The sequence below is a fragment of the Phascolarctos cinereus genome, unplaced genomic scaffold (assembly GCF_003287225.1).
Source record: "Phascolarctos cinereus isolate Bilbo 61053 unplaced genomic scaffold, phaCin_HiC Scaffold_4;HRSCAF=312, whole genome shotgun sequence".
In the NCBI taxonomy this organism is placed as follows: Eukaryota; Metazoa; Chordata; class Mammalia; order Diprotodontia; family Phascolarctidae; genus Phascolarctos; species Phascolarctos cinereus.
The window spans coordinates 634742625-634760399 of record NW_027555847.1 but is presented as its reverse complement, the minus strand read 5'-3'; the positions used below and the strand labels follow the sequence as shown (position 1 = coordinate 634760399).

The window sequence follows — 17775 nt, the reverse complement described above, 5'->3', positions numbered from 1 at the left end:
CCCAGACAACTCTAGGAGACTACAAGTCATTGAATAGTTGTTGATCTCCATTGATAGAAGAGGTTTCCTTACCAGGAATTCCCAATACCAATGAAATCATAGATCTGGAATATATACATATATAATATTATATACGTATGTGTATGTATATGTATACATAATCGATACATACATATAAAATGTTATATATCTCATGGACATGTTTACTTACACATGAGTATGTATCTGATAACAAAAGGATTTTTCTATAATACTATATAAGCATATAATAATACAATATAAGTATACATAAGCATATAATAATATATTTATAAACATAATAATAATAAAAGGATTGTAACTTGTCCCTAGACCATTTCTTTGTGAATTCCATTGGAAGGATGAAAAGAATCTTCACATAACAGTAACTCACATTTAGATAGAGCTTTAAGGTTTGCAAAGCACTTTAGAATATCTTATTTGATATCAGTGGTCATTTTATCACACCATACTGCCTCTGTCTCATCCAGTTCCGCGTAATACTTTTCAAGAGAAACATTAAGCAGGGAATTTGAGGCAGTATAGTGTAATGGAGACAGAAAAATCAAGAGATGGGCATTTTAATCTTATGTCCAACACTTACAAGTTGCCTAGTTAACTGGACAAGCCACTGAATGTGCCTGAGCCTCAGTTTCTCCATCTGTAAAGTGGAAGTAATAACATTTACAGTATTTAGCCCAGAGAACTGAGATAATGTATATAAAGCACTTTGCCAAGTCTAAGACTCTAAAGTACTTGACCTTTATTAAAAAAGAAAGAATGAAATGTAGCAGGATATCTATTATCATGCTAAATGCATAATGAATTCCATTGAAATGAGAGGACACAAGAGCTCTTCACCACTCAATCTGATTCTCTTTGCCAGCAGAAAACTGCCCCCTAAGGCAAATTATCTCACTGATGTACATTATCTCATTTGATTCTTATAACAACTCTCTGAAGGAAATACTGAGGTATTATTAGCTTCATTTTACAGATGGGGAAACTGAGGCTCTGAAACCTTAAGTGGCTTGCCCAATTCCATATGTTCAGTGCTTATTATCTAGTTACTTACATGCAGGGACTTTGTTGGGTTCAACTTGTGTTCCTTTCAGTTCTCGCCCATTCTCATCAACACACCAACAACTTCTAAGTTCAAAATGGCCCAAGGGGGCACTGAAATCAGAATAACGGCCAGGATAATAACTGAGCTGTCCAGTCAGGAGTTGCCAGAATGTAAACGGGTCAAAAAGAATGTCATCGCCAGACGTGGTCACATTGCCTTCCAACGCTTTGACTGGCACAGCTTGGAAGGAAGAGTAGCCAGTGAGTAGCGGGAAGATATTCTGTTGGCCAGACTCGTACAGTTTTTCAATGTAGTTGCTAAAGGTCTGAGATGTTTCTCTGTAGCTCACTATCCTTTGGATCAGCTCAGCTGGGGAGAGCTCTTGGCCGCCATTGTTCTGGGTGATCCACCGCTGGTACCACTTGAAGGCTTGCTCAGGGGGCCCGTTGCATTGCACTCTTTTCCACTGACCTTTCGAATTACACTGTGGGATATAGATGTCGGAGAGCTGGGGCAACAGGCTGGGCTCATCCAGAATGGCCTGGATGGTCTGTAAAAACATTTGCTCAGCAGCCAACTGACAAGTAGTTGGGCCTAGGGAAAAGAAAAAGCAACCAAGTCCGCTCAAGAGACGCTAAGCATGAAGGACCAAAGAGAAGCCAATTGGTTGGGGAATTGGTGGGGGAGGAAGAAAAAAACTAGAGCACGAAATTAGGTAACCCAGGTGAGATCATTTCTTGTTATGTCTTGTGACTCACCAATTATCACTAGATTAAACTGATAATAAAAACAATCAGTAAAAAATGCTGGTGTCATTGATTTATTTTAATTTTCATTAATAGGATTTACATAGCACTTTAAGGTTTGCAAAGGACTTAGAAAATTAATTATCTCATTTTATACTTAAAATAATCCTTGAAAATTGGAGCTTATTATTACGTCCACTTCAGAGATGAAGGAGACCAAGGCAGTTAGATGTTAACTGACTTGCCTACAGTCACACAGGCAGTAAGTATCAGAGGCTTGATTCGAACTCTGTTTTTCCCAACTCCAGGTCAAGCACTCTATTTACTGAACTACCTATCATTGGATAGCATTTATTTCAGGCTTTATAAGGTATGTGCTATATTTTAGAATTTACGAAGTGCTTTCCTAGAAACAATCCTATGAGGTAAGTAGCCTAAGTACTATTCTACCCATTTCATTCATTCATTCTTCCATCCATCCATGCATCCATTTAAGTAATTAATTAATTTTGTTCAATTTTCTTTTCAGTTCCAAATTTTTCCCCTCACCCCACTCCTCCCACAGCCATTGAGAAGGCAAGAAATATTAAACCCATTACAACATTGTCCCATTTTATAGATGAGGAAGCTGGGGTAAGCAGGGTTAAGTGACTTTCCCAGGGTCCCATAGCTAATACATATCTGAGGCCAGATTTGAACTCAGAAAGAGGAATCTTCCTGACTCCAGGCCCACCACTCTATCCACTGTGCCACCTAGCAGCCCTGTTTACATATCAGTACTCCAGAGATATTTTTGGATGTTTCCTCCCTCCACGAACACAAATTGCAACTCTTCTATATCACATTTAAGAAATATTTATTTATTGACCATTTGGCTCATGAGTTGCCGTGGCCGAAAAATTTCAACACCCTGAAACTAATGTGATGAGGAACGTCTCCAAACTTTACTAAACCAGCCTTTGGGAGAAAAAAAAAACATAAATATAATATTACTGGCAGGCTAACACAGTGGACTTACAGTCGGGAAGACCTGGGTTTACTTCTCACCTCAGTATTTATTAACTGCATAACCCTTGGCAAGTCACTTATCAGTTTCTTCATCTGTAAAGTGAGGATAATAATATCACTTATCTTATAGGGTTTTTAGGAGGATCAGATTAAATAATTTCTATAAGGGGTTTTGCAAACCTTAAAGTACTATGCAAGCTACTATACTAATACAAGCTACTATTAGTACTATTAATATTAATCATCCATCCCTGAGGTCATTAGATTGTAAGCTCCTTGAGGACAGGGACTCTCTTTTGCCTCTTTTTGTATCCCCAGAGCTTAGCACAATGCCTGGCATAGAGTAGGCGATTAATTAATGTTTATTGATTGATATTCAATCCTGTCCAGCTTGGTAGGCCTGACAAGGCTTCAAATGAACTTTAACAGGGTTTTAAAGAATGCAGCTCATGGAAGTACGATACAATGGGGGAAAGTATTGGATTTGGAATCACAGAATTTCAGAATTACAAGGCATGTTCTAAGCTCTGAATTCTAGTCCTGCTGCTTACTAATTTAATGACACTGTGAAAGAAACTTTCTTCTCTGGCCTTTACTTTCCTTATCTATAAATAGGAGAATTATACTAGATCAGGGGTGGGGAACCTGGGATCTTGAGGCCACATGTGTCCTTCTAGGGCCTCTGGTGCGACCTTTTGACTAAGTCCAAGTTTTATAGAACAAATTCTTTTATTAAGGGGATTTGTTCTGTGAATTTGGATTCAGTCAAAGGGCCACAATTGAGGACCTAGAGGGCCACATGTGGCCTCGAGGCCACAGGTTCCCCACCCCTTCACTAGATGATCTTTGAGGTCCCTTACAGCTCTGAAGTTGTTTTATTTTTTTAATTTGGGGTTAAGTGACTTGCCCAGGGTCACACAGCTACTAAGTGTCAAATGCTTGGTCTGAGGCCAGATTTGAACTCAGGTCCTCCTGACTTCAGGGCTAGCACTCTATTCACTGTACCACCTAGCTGCCCCTTTACAGCTCTAAAGTTGATGATCCCTTAAGAAGGGTCTGATAGCTTTGAAAGCCTGGTGACTTACATTGCTTGGGTTCTCCATTCACTGTTTCAGTTCTTGGAATGGCTTGACCCTCAGAATTAACACAGTAACAACCTGAATCAGAACACTGGACCGGCAGGAAACTTCCATCACTTGAACAGGAAGGGACAGAAAGACTTGCCCCTGCAGGCAGGCTTCTCATTAAAACTTGTGCCCGTCCTCTTTCTTTCTCACACTCAGTGGGACACCGGGGGTGGCTGCCTCGAGTTCTCGTATGCGGGAGCTCCCTGCCCTGGGGATCCACACACCAGCACTCGCCAGCAAAGCATTGAACTTGGTCATAACTCCCCTCTGCAGTGCACGTGGGAACAAACAGCTCACCGGATGGCGGTTCACAGGCCTGGGAGTTGAAGGCCATTTTCACTACATCACCTAGACTTCTGGCTACATTCTTTGGGACTGAAATCACACTCTTCAAGAAGAGAAGAAACTCTGGCAGCTCCAGAATAGAGGCAAGAAATTTTAGCCTGTTTTGGTTTTCCTGTAAATTAATCTTCTGGCCAAAGCTGCCCACAATTGGTTGATTCAGATTCAACCTTTTCTTTGAATCCACAGGAACCTCTTCATCACTGATAGAATCTTGGCCAACTAGTAGCTGTTGGGTCAGTTCAACTAAATCTCCTTTGTTCTCGATTCCTTCTAGGCCAGTTTGCTGGAAAAACTGGGTAAAGTCGAATGTGCTCTTGGCACCGATGGCCCCAGATATATTGAATCGGCTTATGTTCTCCAAGAATTTCCCTCCAAAAAGGTTCTGTTGGAGTCGCTTTGGGTCAGTGGTGAACTGGAGGGCGAGCAGAGCTAAGTCCCTGGAAGGGAATATCACCCTAATGGCTTCGCTGAGGACAGATTCCAAGGCAGAGAGCTGCTTAGCATCTCCCCTTTCAGTGAGAGGGAGCAACAGCCCGGAGTCCACAAACAGCTCTTTGAAAGAAGGAGGGCAGGATTTGCCAAACCTAGCAACTCTCTGAGGTTCTTGTCTTTCTTCTGGGGCAAAGAACAAAGTGTGTTGGCTGAAGTGCCCACCAGGCCCGAAGAAGAGTTTGGACAAAGCCTGCTGCCTCTCTGAGACACAGGATCGTTCTGCATCTGGAACAGGAGGAAGCAAAGGAGAAAACAAGTCTTAGGTTGGCCAACACCACCTTCACCCCTGAGAAATCCTTCCTCAAGAGTATCTCAGTTCTTTCTTTTAGGAAGTTGTACAACCAGAGAGTTAATAAAAGGGGCACTCCTCCATTTAACACCAGGATTGTTTTTTTGCATTTTGGCTACATCCATGACAAACGTTTTATGGTGGAAAGGGTGCTGGATGTGAAGTCAGAAGAACTGGGTTCAAATCTTGTCTCTGCCACTTACTATCTATGTGACCTCAAGCAACTAATTTAGCCTCCCTTGGCCTTAGTTTGTTCATCTGTACAATGATACAGTTGAACCAGAGAGCCTCTAAGGTCCATTCTAGATCTAAATCTGTGATCCTATGACCTCACATTCTCCAATATTAAAGATTATGTGCTCAGTTCATTGTACCTTGACTGTCAGTTGATGACAAAGCAGACATTTGCCTTGTTCCAAAGTGATGCTGCATGAACCCTGTCTAGTGGCTAGAAGACTGAGCTCAATTCCCCAGTTAATATTCCATACCACTTGTCTTAAGAAGAATCTTCTTTTCTCAATAAACCCTCCCTTACCCCTTGAACTATCAAGAGTTGCTGCAGAGCCAAGAAACTGAGCAGATTTGAATGGATTTAAATTTATAGCACAAAATTTCAGAGAGACCCTTGCTGTTTTTTAGAAATCCTTCATTTCTCCTTACTGAATTTGCCACTTCCCCAAGGTTAAATGACATAGGCTTATTGTACTTAGCAGAGTGCCTGGCATATAATAGGTGATTAATAAATGCTGGTTGATTGATAGCCAGTATGTATTCGAGATAGAATTTGAACATAAGACGTCTATCTATCTAACCACTATTTCAATCTGTGATCGCACAGACCTTCAGTGGCACTGGCTGGTTCCTCTTCCCTGTCTTTAAAGGGAGGGTTTTGTTTGGAACCTTCTTGACTTCTCTCTCTACGTGGCTCTCACTTTCACTAGAGGCCCCACTGGCACCTGATACTCAGCGTATTCCAAACTGAGCTTTTTACCACCTCCCTCTCTTATACTTGGTCTTACTTCTGACATCATTCAACTTCCGATGTTTGGAAATTTGATATTTTCCCCTAGATGTCACACAATGACGTCTGATTATAAATTCTACCTTCAGAATAACTCTCAAATCTTTCCCTTTCTCTTCATTCCCATTATTACCACCCTAGGAAAGTCCTATTTCCCCTCATGTCCCACCTTCATTCCTTCTCTCCTTATTCCAGATCATCCTTCATAACACTACTAAACTAATTTTTCTTCTACACCAACAAGGCCTGTAGCTCTCCTAGTCAAAACTCATCATGTCTCCTTCCACGTTGCCTCCCGAATAAAGTTCAAGCTCAGCCTGTCATCCAAGGTGCTCACAATCTGCAGTCACCCTAACTCTCTGGCTTTGTCCCATATTTCCTTTTCCAGCTAAATGTGATCCCTCACTTCTATACACTCCACACTTGCTGACTTCTTTGTCTTTAACCAAACTAGTCTTTATCCTGGAAATGCCTTTCACTCTCACTTCTTCCTCTGGGTATATTCCTACCCATCCTTTCAAATGGAACTCAAATGCTACCTCCTCCAGGCAGACTTTCTTGATCACTGTTGACAGTAGGCTTTTCCCCATCACTTTTTTACACCTCTCTTGGGATTACTTAGGTGAGATTCATGTAAGAGTCCCATCCCCATAATAGTCCTTAAATTCCATGAGGGAATATATTGTGTTTTAGCCTTTTCAGGGGCCCCTGAATGGGAATGTTTTTCCCTCTATTGATTATCTACAATTTGTTCTTCTGTATCTTGTTTGTTGTCTGCACCTTTTTTGTCCTTAGACTTTGAGCTCCTTGAGAGAAGGGACTGGTTTTTTTGTTTGATTATTGATTAGTTTGGGGTTTTTGCTTTTCTTTGTATTCCCAGAACTTAGTACAGTGTCTGGTACACAGTAGGTACTTAATAAATGGGGAAAGGGGAGGGAGCAAGGGAAGGGAATGAATATTTGCATAGTGGATAGGGCATTCGGCCTGGAGTCAAGAGGACCTGAATTCAAATCTGGCCTCAGATTAGCTATGTGACCCTGAACAAGTCACTTAACCCTGTTTGCCTCAGTTTCCTCCTCTGTAAAATAAGCTGGAGAAGTAAATAGCAAACCACTTTAGTATCCTTGCCAATAAAATCCAAAATGGGGTCATGAAGAGTCAGACATGACTGAAAAATGACTTAAAGTCCCCCAAACTAACCATGTTCTAATCACTATGTTAAATGCTTTTTACAAATATTATCTCATTCAAACCTCACAATAATCCTAGGAGGTAGGGGCTATTATTATCCCCATCTCACAGTTGAGGAAACTAAGGCAAACAGACGTGAAGTGATCTGCCCAGGATCATACAGAATTTGGAAAAGTTAGGAAAAGCTTCTTGCAAAAAGATGAGATTTTAGGTGGGACTGAAAGGAGGCCAGGGAGGACAGTAGGTGGAATTGAGGAGGGAGAGCATTCCAGGCATGGTGGAGAGCCAGAGCAAACGCCCAGAGCTGAGAGATGGAGTGTCTTGTTTGTGGAACAGTCAGGATGCCAGTGTCACCAGATCAAAGAGTACAAGTCAGGGAGTAAGGTGTAAAAAGATGAGAAAAGTAGGAGGAGGCTAGGTTATGAAGGGCTTTGAAGGCCAAACAACGCATCTTCTATTTGATCCCAGAGGCAATAGAGAGCCACTGGAGTTTTTGAGGGGGGAAGGGGGGATGATATGATTGGACTTGACCTTTAGGAAAATCATTTTGACAGCTACATGGAGGATGGATTGGAATAGGCAGAGACTTGCGGCAGGCCCATCCACCAGCAGCTATTACAGTAGTTCAGGTGTGAAGTGATGAGAGGCCTACATCACTACAGTGGCAGTGTCAGAAGAGGGGCACAAATTGGAGGGGAAATTGTAAAGGTGAAATTGACAAGCCTTGGCAACATCTTGGATTTGGAGGGTGAGAGATAGTGAAGAGTTCAGGATGACACCTAGGTTGTGAGCCTGAGAGACTGGGAGGATGGTGGCATCCTCTACAGCAATAGGGAAGATGGGAGTAGGGCAAGAAAAGGCAGTAGTTAGGGAGAAAGACAGTGTTGAGTTTGAGATGTCTACTGGATATCAAGTTCAAGATGTCTGAAAGGCATCCAATTCAATATGTCTGAAAGTTGGAGATGCCAGACTGGAGGTCAGTAGAGAGCCTGGGGCAAAATTTGAGAATCAGCATAGAGATGGTAATTAAATTCATGGGAGCTGATGAGATCACCAAGTGCATAGTATACAAGGAAAAGAGGACCCAGGTTCACACTTACTAACTGTGGGAATTTGGATAAATCATTAAACCTCTGTCTGATTCAGTTGTCTTAAGTACTTTAAAAAAAGGATAATAATAATTCCTCCTCCCAGGGTTGGTTACCCTGGAATTTCCTTAAAATTGTGCAAAAGTTGAATAAGCTGCCTCAGATATTAGTGAGTTCCTTATCATTGCAGGTTATAAAATCATAGATTTAGATCTGGAAGGGACCTTTGGGCATCAAGCCCAACTCTCTCATTTTACTGATGAGGGAAACTGAGGCACAGAAAGACCTTGCCCTAGGTCACATAGGTAGTGTCTGATGTACAAGGTGAGCACAAGTCTTCCTAATTCCAAATTCCAAAGCATGTGTCCTATCCATCATACTAGGGGCTAGATGACCACCGACCCAGGGATGCTGTGTACATAATATTTATGCATTGGCTATTGATTAAACAAGATGACCTTTGAGGTTCCTTCCAGACCTTCAATTCTATGATAATGTAAAAGAATAAATGAACATAATCTAATGGGCTAAGTTAAATCTGTCAGAAGAAAAACATACCACAGGATGGTAACTTCCCCTGCTGTCTAGTCCCATAGATTTCTTTCCCATTGGCATCCACACACCAGCACAGTCCTCCTTGTTGGCACTGTACTGGCTGGTAGTCTCCATTGTCCTTGCAGGATGGAGTATAGGCATGCCCAAAGCTAGTTGCTGCCAACCTCTCAACCTCACACCTTGTTGGACCTGTGAAAAAATCCATACAATGAAGAGGAAAATTCTGAAAAAGAATTTCAACATTTGTTGCATTGCGTTTGGCAATATCCTAACTAGGGACAGGAATTGGGCTTGTGCTACTATTGATAATAGGGAATTCCCAGAGGAGGAAACTCTACCTCTACCAATCTAGGTGATCATCTTCTCTGCAATTTACAATCTTAGACAATACTAAAAGTTGGAGTGATTTACCCAGACTCACACATTAAGTATATGTTACAGGTGGAACTTGAAACCACGTTTTTCCTTATCAAGCTCTACCCACCACACTTCTTCCACAGTCATACTAAGGTACTCAACAAAGGCCTAGATTTGGAGTTACAATATCTGATTTAATGTTGATGTGACCTCGGACAAATCCCCTCAGTTCCCTAAACCTCAGTTTTCTCATCTCTAAATTGGAAATAACAATACTTGTACTCCTTGACTTCCAAAGTTAGAGGCAGGAAAGCTCTCTATAAATGGGAGCTATTGAAGAGTTTGTGGCTTTTGTTTGCAGGAAGTTTTTAAATCCCCAGTGTAAACACCAACTAAAAAGATCAGAATCATCAAGCCTACAATTACTTCCATACCCAAACAGCTCCCTTATGGACCTCCAAAGCAAAAATATCCACATCTTTTACCAGCTTATTACTTACATTGGAATCTTCCGGAAATGACTAACCAAACTGCTAGAAACCGTCTCTGAAGTATCCGGTACAGGGTGGTTTCTTCAAAGGTGGAAGCAAGATCCAGACCAGCAAAAATGGTGTCATAAACTTCATCCAGCAGTAATTCTAATCCTAGTAAAGGAGGATACACATCTGAAGACAAAAGGACCATTCAAAGAAGACCACCACCCTTAATTTTCCTAGACAAAGAAATCCAAAAAGAGATATGGTACTCATGGCCATAACAAGATCCAGGACATAATCATACCAGGAGTTTACTCAGTTCCTGAATCTCAGATGTGATAACAACTCCTATATCTGTACCCCTGCCATCAATTTGGATGTGTCCTACAAGGATCTCAGTTTTTCCCACTCACTCATCTTCCCTCAGTTTCTCCTGTCCTCAAAATAAATTTTCTTCTCTGAGGATAGAAGTTTAGTTTTTCCAAATCATTTGACTGGCAAATAAGAGAATGAAATATAACACCTCTCCCATCTTGCACTTATGTAATTAATTTTTTGAACCCAGGTGCAGAGGTTTACATTTATCCCAGTTAAGTTTTAAATACAGTCCCTCCATACCCTTCTATTACTTGAAGTGCCCTCACCTGTCTCTGCCAGTTCCCGTCCCTGACTGTCAACACAGTGGCAATACCCAGAAACTTCTGGGAATCTTCTTCTGAAGGAACTGAATGTCCGAAATGCCTCTGGGAACCTAAAATGGAATTTGATTTAAAATTATCATTTCCTATCCTTCAGACTTAATGAGCTCTTTCTGGATAAACAGGGAAAAGAAGCCTAGTATAATGTGAGCCCCTTGAGGAGAAGGATGTACTAAATAGACGTTGATTGAATTGCTCTTCATTTTATCTTTACTATAGTAAATCTGCTATTTTCTAATGGAGAAACAAAGAAAAAAAATGACCAAGATTTCTCCCCTATAAAATAAATCTGTGTTATCTTGCTTGGCACAGACAGAATTACCTGTTCATTATCAGTTTGAATTATTTTTCCTCCCACAAACATTTCTTGGCAAATCCAGCTAGAAACAGGTCACTAAAACCTTTGTCACTTATTTCTAAGTTAGACAATAACTCAGGAGATTTTACACTTTAGGAAGCTTTGAAAACATACTTTACATGTTACAGACCCTCATTGCTGGACACTGAAAAATCTTGGGGGCCTTTAAAACTTCCCTGAATGAATCAGATTATACCCATTAGGAAGCTATAAGATGAGAATTCCATAGGACCATCACAAAAACATGCAGCATAAGGAAAAGACACTGAAAAAGGACTTTGCTAAATTGGTGACAGGTGTGTCTCATTCCAATAAATGTCTCATTCCAGGGAGGACTAACACAAGAGTCACTGCTGTTGTTTTCTATAAGGAACAAATTAACCCAAAGAACCAACCCACAGATCAGAGGCCAAAGGGATACAGACCCGTACAGAGAAATATTGCACATGTTTCTGTCCATTCACAGGTAAGGCAGAACTGAGTATGCTCGTAAAAGAAAAAGCCAGTGGTGGATTCTCTTTTCATTTGTAGCTAAAGATGATGCCTTTTACACTAATTCATCTTCACAATCTATTATCAGGATATATTATATTATATTGTCACAATATATTATCACAATATATTATATTGTCAGGACCACCATGTGCTTCTTAATGATCCTTTGGTTTTAATTTTTCAGAGACCACAGTGCTCCATATATACTTACCACTATGCTAAATCATTAGAAAAACATTGGTATTAAAAGTTGTACCCAAGTTTGTTTCATGGAGAGGCTTAGGGTCATTATAAGAACTTTTCCCACAGTTAATCTACTTCACTCTTCCCCTCTTCAATTTTAATTCCAGGTCCAATTCACTTTTCACTTGCAGTGTCTGTGCAAGATATCCAAGAGATAGATAGATAGATAGATAGATAGATAGATAGATAGATAGATAGATAGATAGATAGGAGAAAGAAAGAAGGAAAGAAAGACATAAAGAAAAAAAGAAGGAAAGAAAAAGGAAGGAAGAAATGAATGTATGAATGTACATGCATATGTATAGATGCATACTAATGGATGTGCTTTTAAAGTTGTACATCCAATTTTGTATCATAGTCTGGACAATAAGTATTCATTCCCCCTTTTTGTTTTCCTATATGAATGAACTAAGTATCTCATTTAGGAGGCTCTGGTAATATGTCAGGGCCTGCTGTAATCAGCACAATGTCATCCGCCAAGAAGAGCATTTGGAGGATTTCATCACGGAGAATCTCTCTTCAACTTGGACTCTGTGGAATTTCCTCTGTGATATTGGCAAATACTTCCAGCAAACTCTCTAAACTTTTCGCCTCTGTGTCATGGATAAAGGTCAAAGGATCATAGAATTTTAGGTCTTCAATTGGAAGGTAATTCAGAGGCCATCTAGTCCAACCCTCTAATTTTATAGAAAAAGAAGCTAAGCTGCTGGTAGTATGCTTCAGAGATAGGATCTGAACCCAAGTCCTCCAACACTGGCAACTCTGTGACACAATGGATAGAGTGCTGGGCCTTGAGTCAGGAAGATCTGAATTCAAATCTGGCCTCAGACACTTACTAGCTCTGTGAGCCTGGGCAAGTCATTTCATCCTGTTTGCCTCAGTTTCCTAATTTATAAAATGAGCTGGAAAAGGAAATGGCAAACCACTCCAATATCTTTGCCAATAAAATTCCACATGGAGTCACAAAGACTTGGATGTGACTGAATAACAAACAACAGCCTCCAACATTAGCTATCGGTTAGCTGTGTGCAACATTAGCTGTGCGCTAATTCAAGATACTAGAGAAACAATATGGTTTAGTGCATAAAGGGCTGACTTTGGAGGCAGAAAGGCCTGAATTCAAGTCTTGCACGTGACACATGGTAATGTTACAACTGTGGACAATTGGCCAGACTTTTCAGTGCCTTATGCATGTGTCAAAGACTATTAAGTTACAGACATTGATGCCAATCTTCATCAGTAGAAGATGTTCTCATAATGGAAGGATCTGACACCAACGAAACCAAAAATTCATCCATAAAATTCTGACACGAAAGGTTATGCTTACATAAAAGGAAGAGGGAAGATAAGTAGTAATTTTTACAATAACAACCATCATAATTATTGCTGTTCTAGGTATTGTTATATTAGAATGCAAATTTAGGATACTAATGTGTCGATATGCCAAGGACCTATGATTTTGTGGGAAATTCCTCTTCCCATGCAGATCACGATATACATATATGACTTGGTCTTAGAGCCTGAGCCAAGCATTCTACCCATCATGCCATGCTGTCCCTCTATACTAATACACGAAACACATTTTGAATAAATTTAGCATTTTATGACATGATAATAAAAGTAATGATGATAATTTGGGTATGTAAAGGGGAGTAGAGACAAAGATTGAGAGAGGGAAGGGGGAGAGAGGGAGGAGAGGTGGGACAAAAGAGAGGGGGCAGGGAGAGAGGAAAAAAGGAAGAGAAAGAGGGAAGGAGGGAGGGAGAGAGGGGAGGAAAGAGAGAGAGAGAGACAGAAGGAAGGAGGAAGGGAAAATTATGTGTTATAGATAAAGTAACTTTAGCTGTCTCCAAGGTCTAGGACACTGAGATGCCAAAAGAAGGTGTTTTTAAAAGGAGGGCTGCGGAGGAGGAGAGCTGGCATTTTTTGAGTCTTGGAGCTGGGAGGAGGACCATAGTTATAGCACAATGAGGTGACAGGGCAGGAGGCTTATCTAGGTAGACCAGAGGACCTAGGCTTATCAGAAGATAGTGGTGATAAAAGGAGGGGTCAGTTGTTTAGAGTATCCTTCATTCCTTCAAGCAATTATCAGCTCCCTATTATGTCAATGAAACAAATAATGTAGTGGACAGGTCAGTCTCGGAAGACCTGGTTTCAAGTCCTTCCCCTGACACATATTAGCTGTGTAACCATAGACAAGTCACTAAATTCCTTACGGCCCTAGTCAACTCTCTGAGACACATGACACACCAAAGAAATTGCTGATTTGCATCAACAGAAGGAATTTCAACTTTGGGAGTTTCCCACATGAAGGAAATCACAGATCCAGGACCTCCCCCCCCCCAAAAAAAAGTCAACTTTCGGTGCTAGGGCCAGGCAAAGATAACCAAGCTTTAGATGGCTAGTCACAGAAACATAGACTATTAGTTCTAGAAGGAAATATAAAAATCATCTTTAATCCAACCCCTTTATTTTCCAGGAAATTGAATGAGGCCCAGAAGGGGGAAATGACAATGGTAACAAAGCTAGCTTAATTATCAGAGCCTGGGCCTCTGTTTCCCAAACCAGTACTTTTGAGTACAACCTCATGGCCTCTCTGCCTTTAAATGGAACAATCAGGATTCAGCTGAAATGAGAACCGTTGCTAAGGAAATCAGAAAGAGGCTGGTTGCCAAGGGAAATGAGGCTGGTTGCCAAGGGAGCGGAATGAGGCTGCAGAATGGTCGGTTCACTCATTTCGCTAAGGTTAAAGTAATGGGGTTTAGGCAGCTACAGGATTCTTATGGCTAGAGTCCAGACAGTGCTGTTGGGAGGCTCCAATAAAACTCTTTGTGACTTTAAAGAGCTATGCAAATGTCAAGTATTCTCATTAAAGAGATGCCTGAGTCTCACAGTTCCAGAAGCTTGGTACAGTAGTCAAAGGAGCAGGGTTCAAATCCCACCTTTGATGTTAACTATCTGAGTGACTTTGGGTAAGTCATTTGAACTTCCCAGCTCTCAGTTGTTTTTGTTTGTTGATGACAAGTCATTTCAGGTGTGTTTGACTCTTTGTGACCCCATTTGGGGTTTTCTTAGCAAAGATACTGAAGTGGTTTGCCATTTCCTTCCCTAGCTCATTTTACAGATGAGGAAACTGAGGCAAACAGAGTGAAGTGATTTGCCCAAGATCATACAGCTAGTGTCTGAGACCAGCTGTGAACTCAGGTTTTCCTGACTCCAGGCTCAGCACTCTATCCACTGAGCCATCAACCTGTTCCAATAGACGTTATTTAGACCAATCCCTTGCTCAGCCCAGGGTCTAAATTAGCAGTCCAAATTGTATATGAATTAGACCAACTTAAAATCTACTAATCGGTCTAAATAATAAATAGTATAAACAGTAGATTATAAATTGATCTAATCTACTAGATTAGCAGTGGCTAATCCTCTAGTTCCCTATCCTGGCCACAGGGAGAGAATGAAAGAGCCAACCAACACAAATTTAAGAAGCATCTCCTCTGAGTAAACTGATGTGATAAGCAGCATGGGGTTACCAAGAGGTACCTTTGCTGGCTCCCAAGGAGCCCATAATCAAGATTGCAGGACAAGATACATGAGAAGGAGGCAGTGTGGGAGAAGTGAAAAGAACATTGCACTTTGTGAATATGTAATTCAGGTATGTACAAATACAACTTTGATTTTACTCACTCTGAGTGAGGCTCAAAAGATGAAGTTTGCTTGTCCCAGCCAGAAAATGTGAAAAGCAGGACTCTTCCTTCCTCTAAGCCCAATACTATTTCCACAAGGAATAAGTTCAGAACACAAGTAGGCAATACTTAGAGAAAACTACCCTTGAATGTGCCATCCAGTGAAACAGAAGCTCTGGGTGGCAAAGCAAACCTAGGAACAGCACAATGTCCCCTTCTGACTTGGTTAATTACTATCTTCCGTTGGAACCCTGAGCCATGCAACGACTGACCACCTCAAAAGCTTCACTCGCCAAAATTACTGCTTTCTATGTTTAGCTTCCTAGAATCCACCATGGCCTCCTACCTGAAGGAGACTTTATTCCCGGACATATTGCTATAAAAAATAAAAAGGATCACATCTCATGGAAGAACATATAGATATTGATATCTCTGTGTCGATATCTATGTATGGATATCAATATCGATACAACATACATATATATATAGAAATACATAAACATAGATATATGTGCATATACAGATATAAGTATAGATATAATTTTTTTGGTTGTTTGTTTTTTTTTTTTAACTCTACCAACTATGGTAGAGACATTCTAATTCCTGGGCTGCCCCCTAGTGGAGATAAACAGAAAATGTCTCTAGACAAGACTAGGTATGGTGGAATCTATCTTCTTCATTCAAGTCATCAATCAATCAATCAATCAATCAGTCAGTCAACATTAAGTGCCAGGTACTGTATTAAGCTCTGGGGATACAAAAAGAGGCAAAATACAGTCCCTGCCCTCAAGAAGCTTACAACTTAATGAGGGAGACAAGATGTCAACAAATATAGGTATAGCAAGGATATAAAGGATAATTAGGAAATAATCAATGAAAATAAGAAGGATTGGAGATGACTTCCCACAGAAGATGGGATTTTAATTCCTTTAGTAATGGAAGCCAGGGAGGTCAGTAGTCAAAATGGTCATCCCACAATGGAAATGACCTTAGAAGTTAGTGAAACTATATGTTTATAGCATTATTAGAAACTAGAAAGAATTTTTAATCAACCCACGTCACCAGTAAGATAGAGATTTGCCTGAAAGTTCTCATGTGCTCCTAAAACTAGTTATTATATTGGTCTATTGCTAGAACTAGTTTAAGTTCGGGGGGGGGAACCTCTATGTCTCAGTTTCCACATCTGTAAAATGGACATAATAATCTTTTACATATAAGCTTTTCCAGGTTGTTGTGAGGATCAAATGAGGTTTTGGATTAAAAAAAAAACTTTTCAACAATAAAGTAGGTTACAATAAATGGAGGCTATTATTAATATTTAGTGAAATTGAGTGCCACATAGATAAACCTTGTATTAGATTTCAAATGCTGGGTGGAAATGAACCTTAGAGGTCAACTGCTCTAACCTCTTCCTTTTATGGATGAGGAAACAGAAGTCTAGAGAAAAGTTATTTGCTTGACATCATATATCTGCCTGGAGGATAAAACACAAACTCCCTAGTCTTGCAGTTAGAGCCCACCACAATCTGCCCAGGGCAGCTAGGTGGCATAATGGATAGAGCTGTGGGCCTGAAGTCAGGAAGACTCATCTTCTTGAGTTCAAATCCAACCTCAGACACTAACTAGCTGTGTGATCCTAAGCAAGTGATTTCACCCTGTTTGCCTCAGTTTCTTCATCTGTAAAATGAGCTGGAGAAGGAAATGGCAAGTCACTCCAGTATCTTTGCCAAGAAAACTCCAAACAGGGTCGCAAAGAGTTGGACATGACTGACTGAACAATAGCAATCCTTATAATAGAAGCTGGGTAATGTGATATATTGCCTAATTTTTTGGCCTAGGGCCATAACTGAAAATCACAGCCAAAAAAAGTTCAGGTAACCACCATGAGATGATCTGGGCAGCCAAATTTTTTTATGCAAGCTCCTCCTACCTGTTATAGCTATGAACCAGGTCAAAAACCATCATATCTGTAGTGTTGACAAATTTGCACTGGACTGGCATAAACTCTCCATCAGATAAACATTGAGGGGGTGACTTTTCTCCCACGCCATGAAGGATGCGGCGATTTCTAATCTCACAGCTCCTTGGGCCTGGTGGGAAATTTAAAAAAGAATAGATAACTTGTAAATACGTTTATTCTTTAAGTCAAAAATGTAAATAAATACGTACACTCTACATGTGATAGTATGGCACAATAAAAAAAAACAGAAATTAATGAATATCTACAATGAGAAAGAATAATCAACAAATTCATTCATTAGGATCCTGATTATACTTTATCATCTGTCAAATATTGAACGTCTATCAGTTTAGGAAAGTTAATTTAAGTAAGACATTTTTTCCTCAATCGAGGTCATTTATTGAGCATGAATAAATGAATAGATGTTTGAATTTTCACATTTTTACAGTGTGTTGAAATATCATGTCTGGGAATCCCAAAAGTCTTAGTGTAGTTACCTTAATGCACTAAGACTTTTGGGACACTCTCCATTTTGAGTATTACTAGACAACCATTC

At 40.3% G+C, this 17775-nt stretch overlaps 1 protein-coding gene across 1 annotated transcript in view; it reads right to left on the bottom strand.

Moving 5' to 3' along the window:
• Positions 1 to 17775, bottom strand: part of TG (thyroglobulin) — a 364454-nt gene that overhangs the window by 336989 nt on the left and 9690 nt on the right. Inside the window, exons 5-10 of the mRNA XM_078151800.1 lie at positions 17190 to 17349; positions 10424 to 10530; positions 9804 to 9947; positions 8950 to 9135; positions 3924 to 5027; positions 1094 to 1678 (exon numbers count right to left, since the gene is read on the bottom strand). Of these exons, the coding sequence (XP_078007926.1) occupies positions 1094 to 1678; positions 3924 to 5027; positions 8950 to 9135; positions 9804 to 9947; positions 10424 to 10530; positions 17190 to 17349 (2286 nt within the window). The remainder of the gene's footprint in view (positions 1 to 1093; positions 1679 to 3923; positions 5028 to 8949; positions 9136 to 9803; positions 9948 to 10423; positions 10531 to 17189; positions 17350 to 17775) is intronic.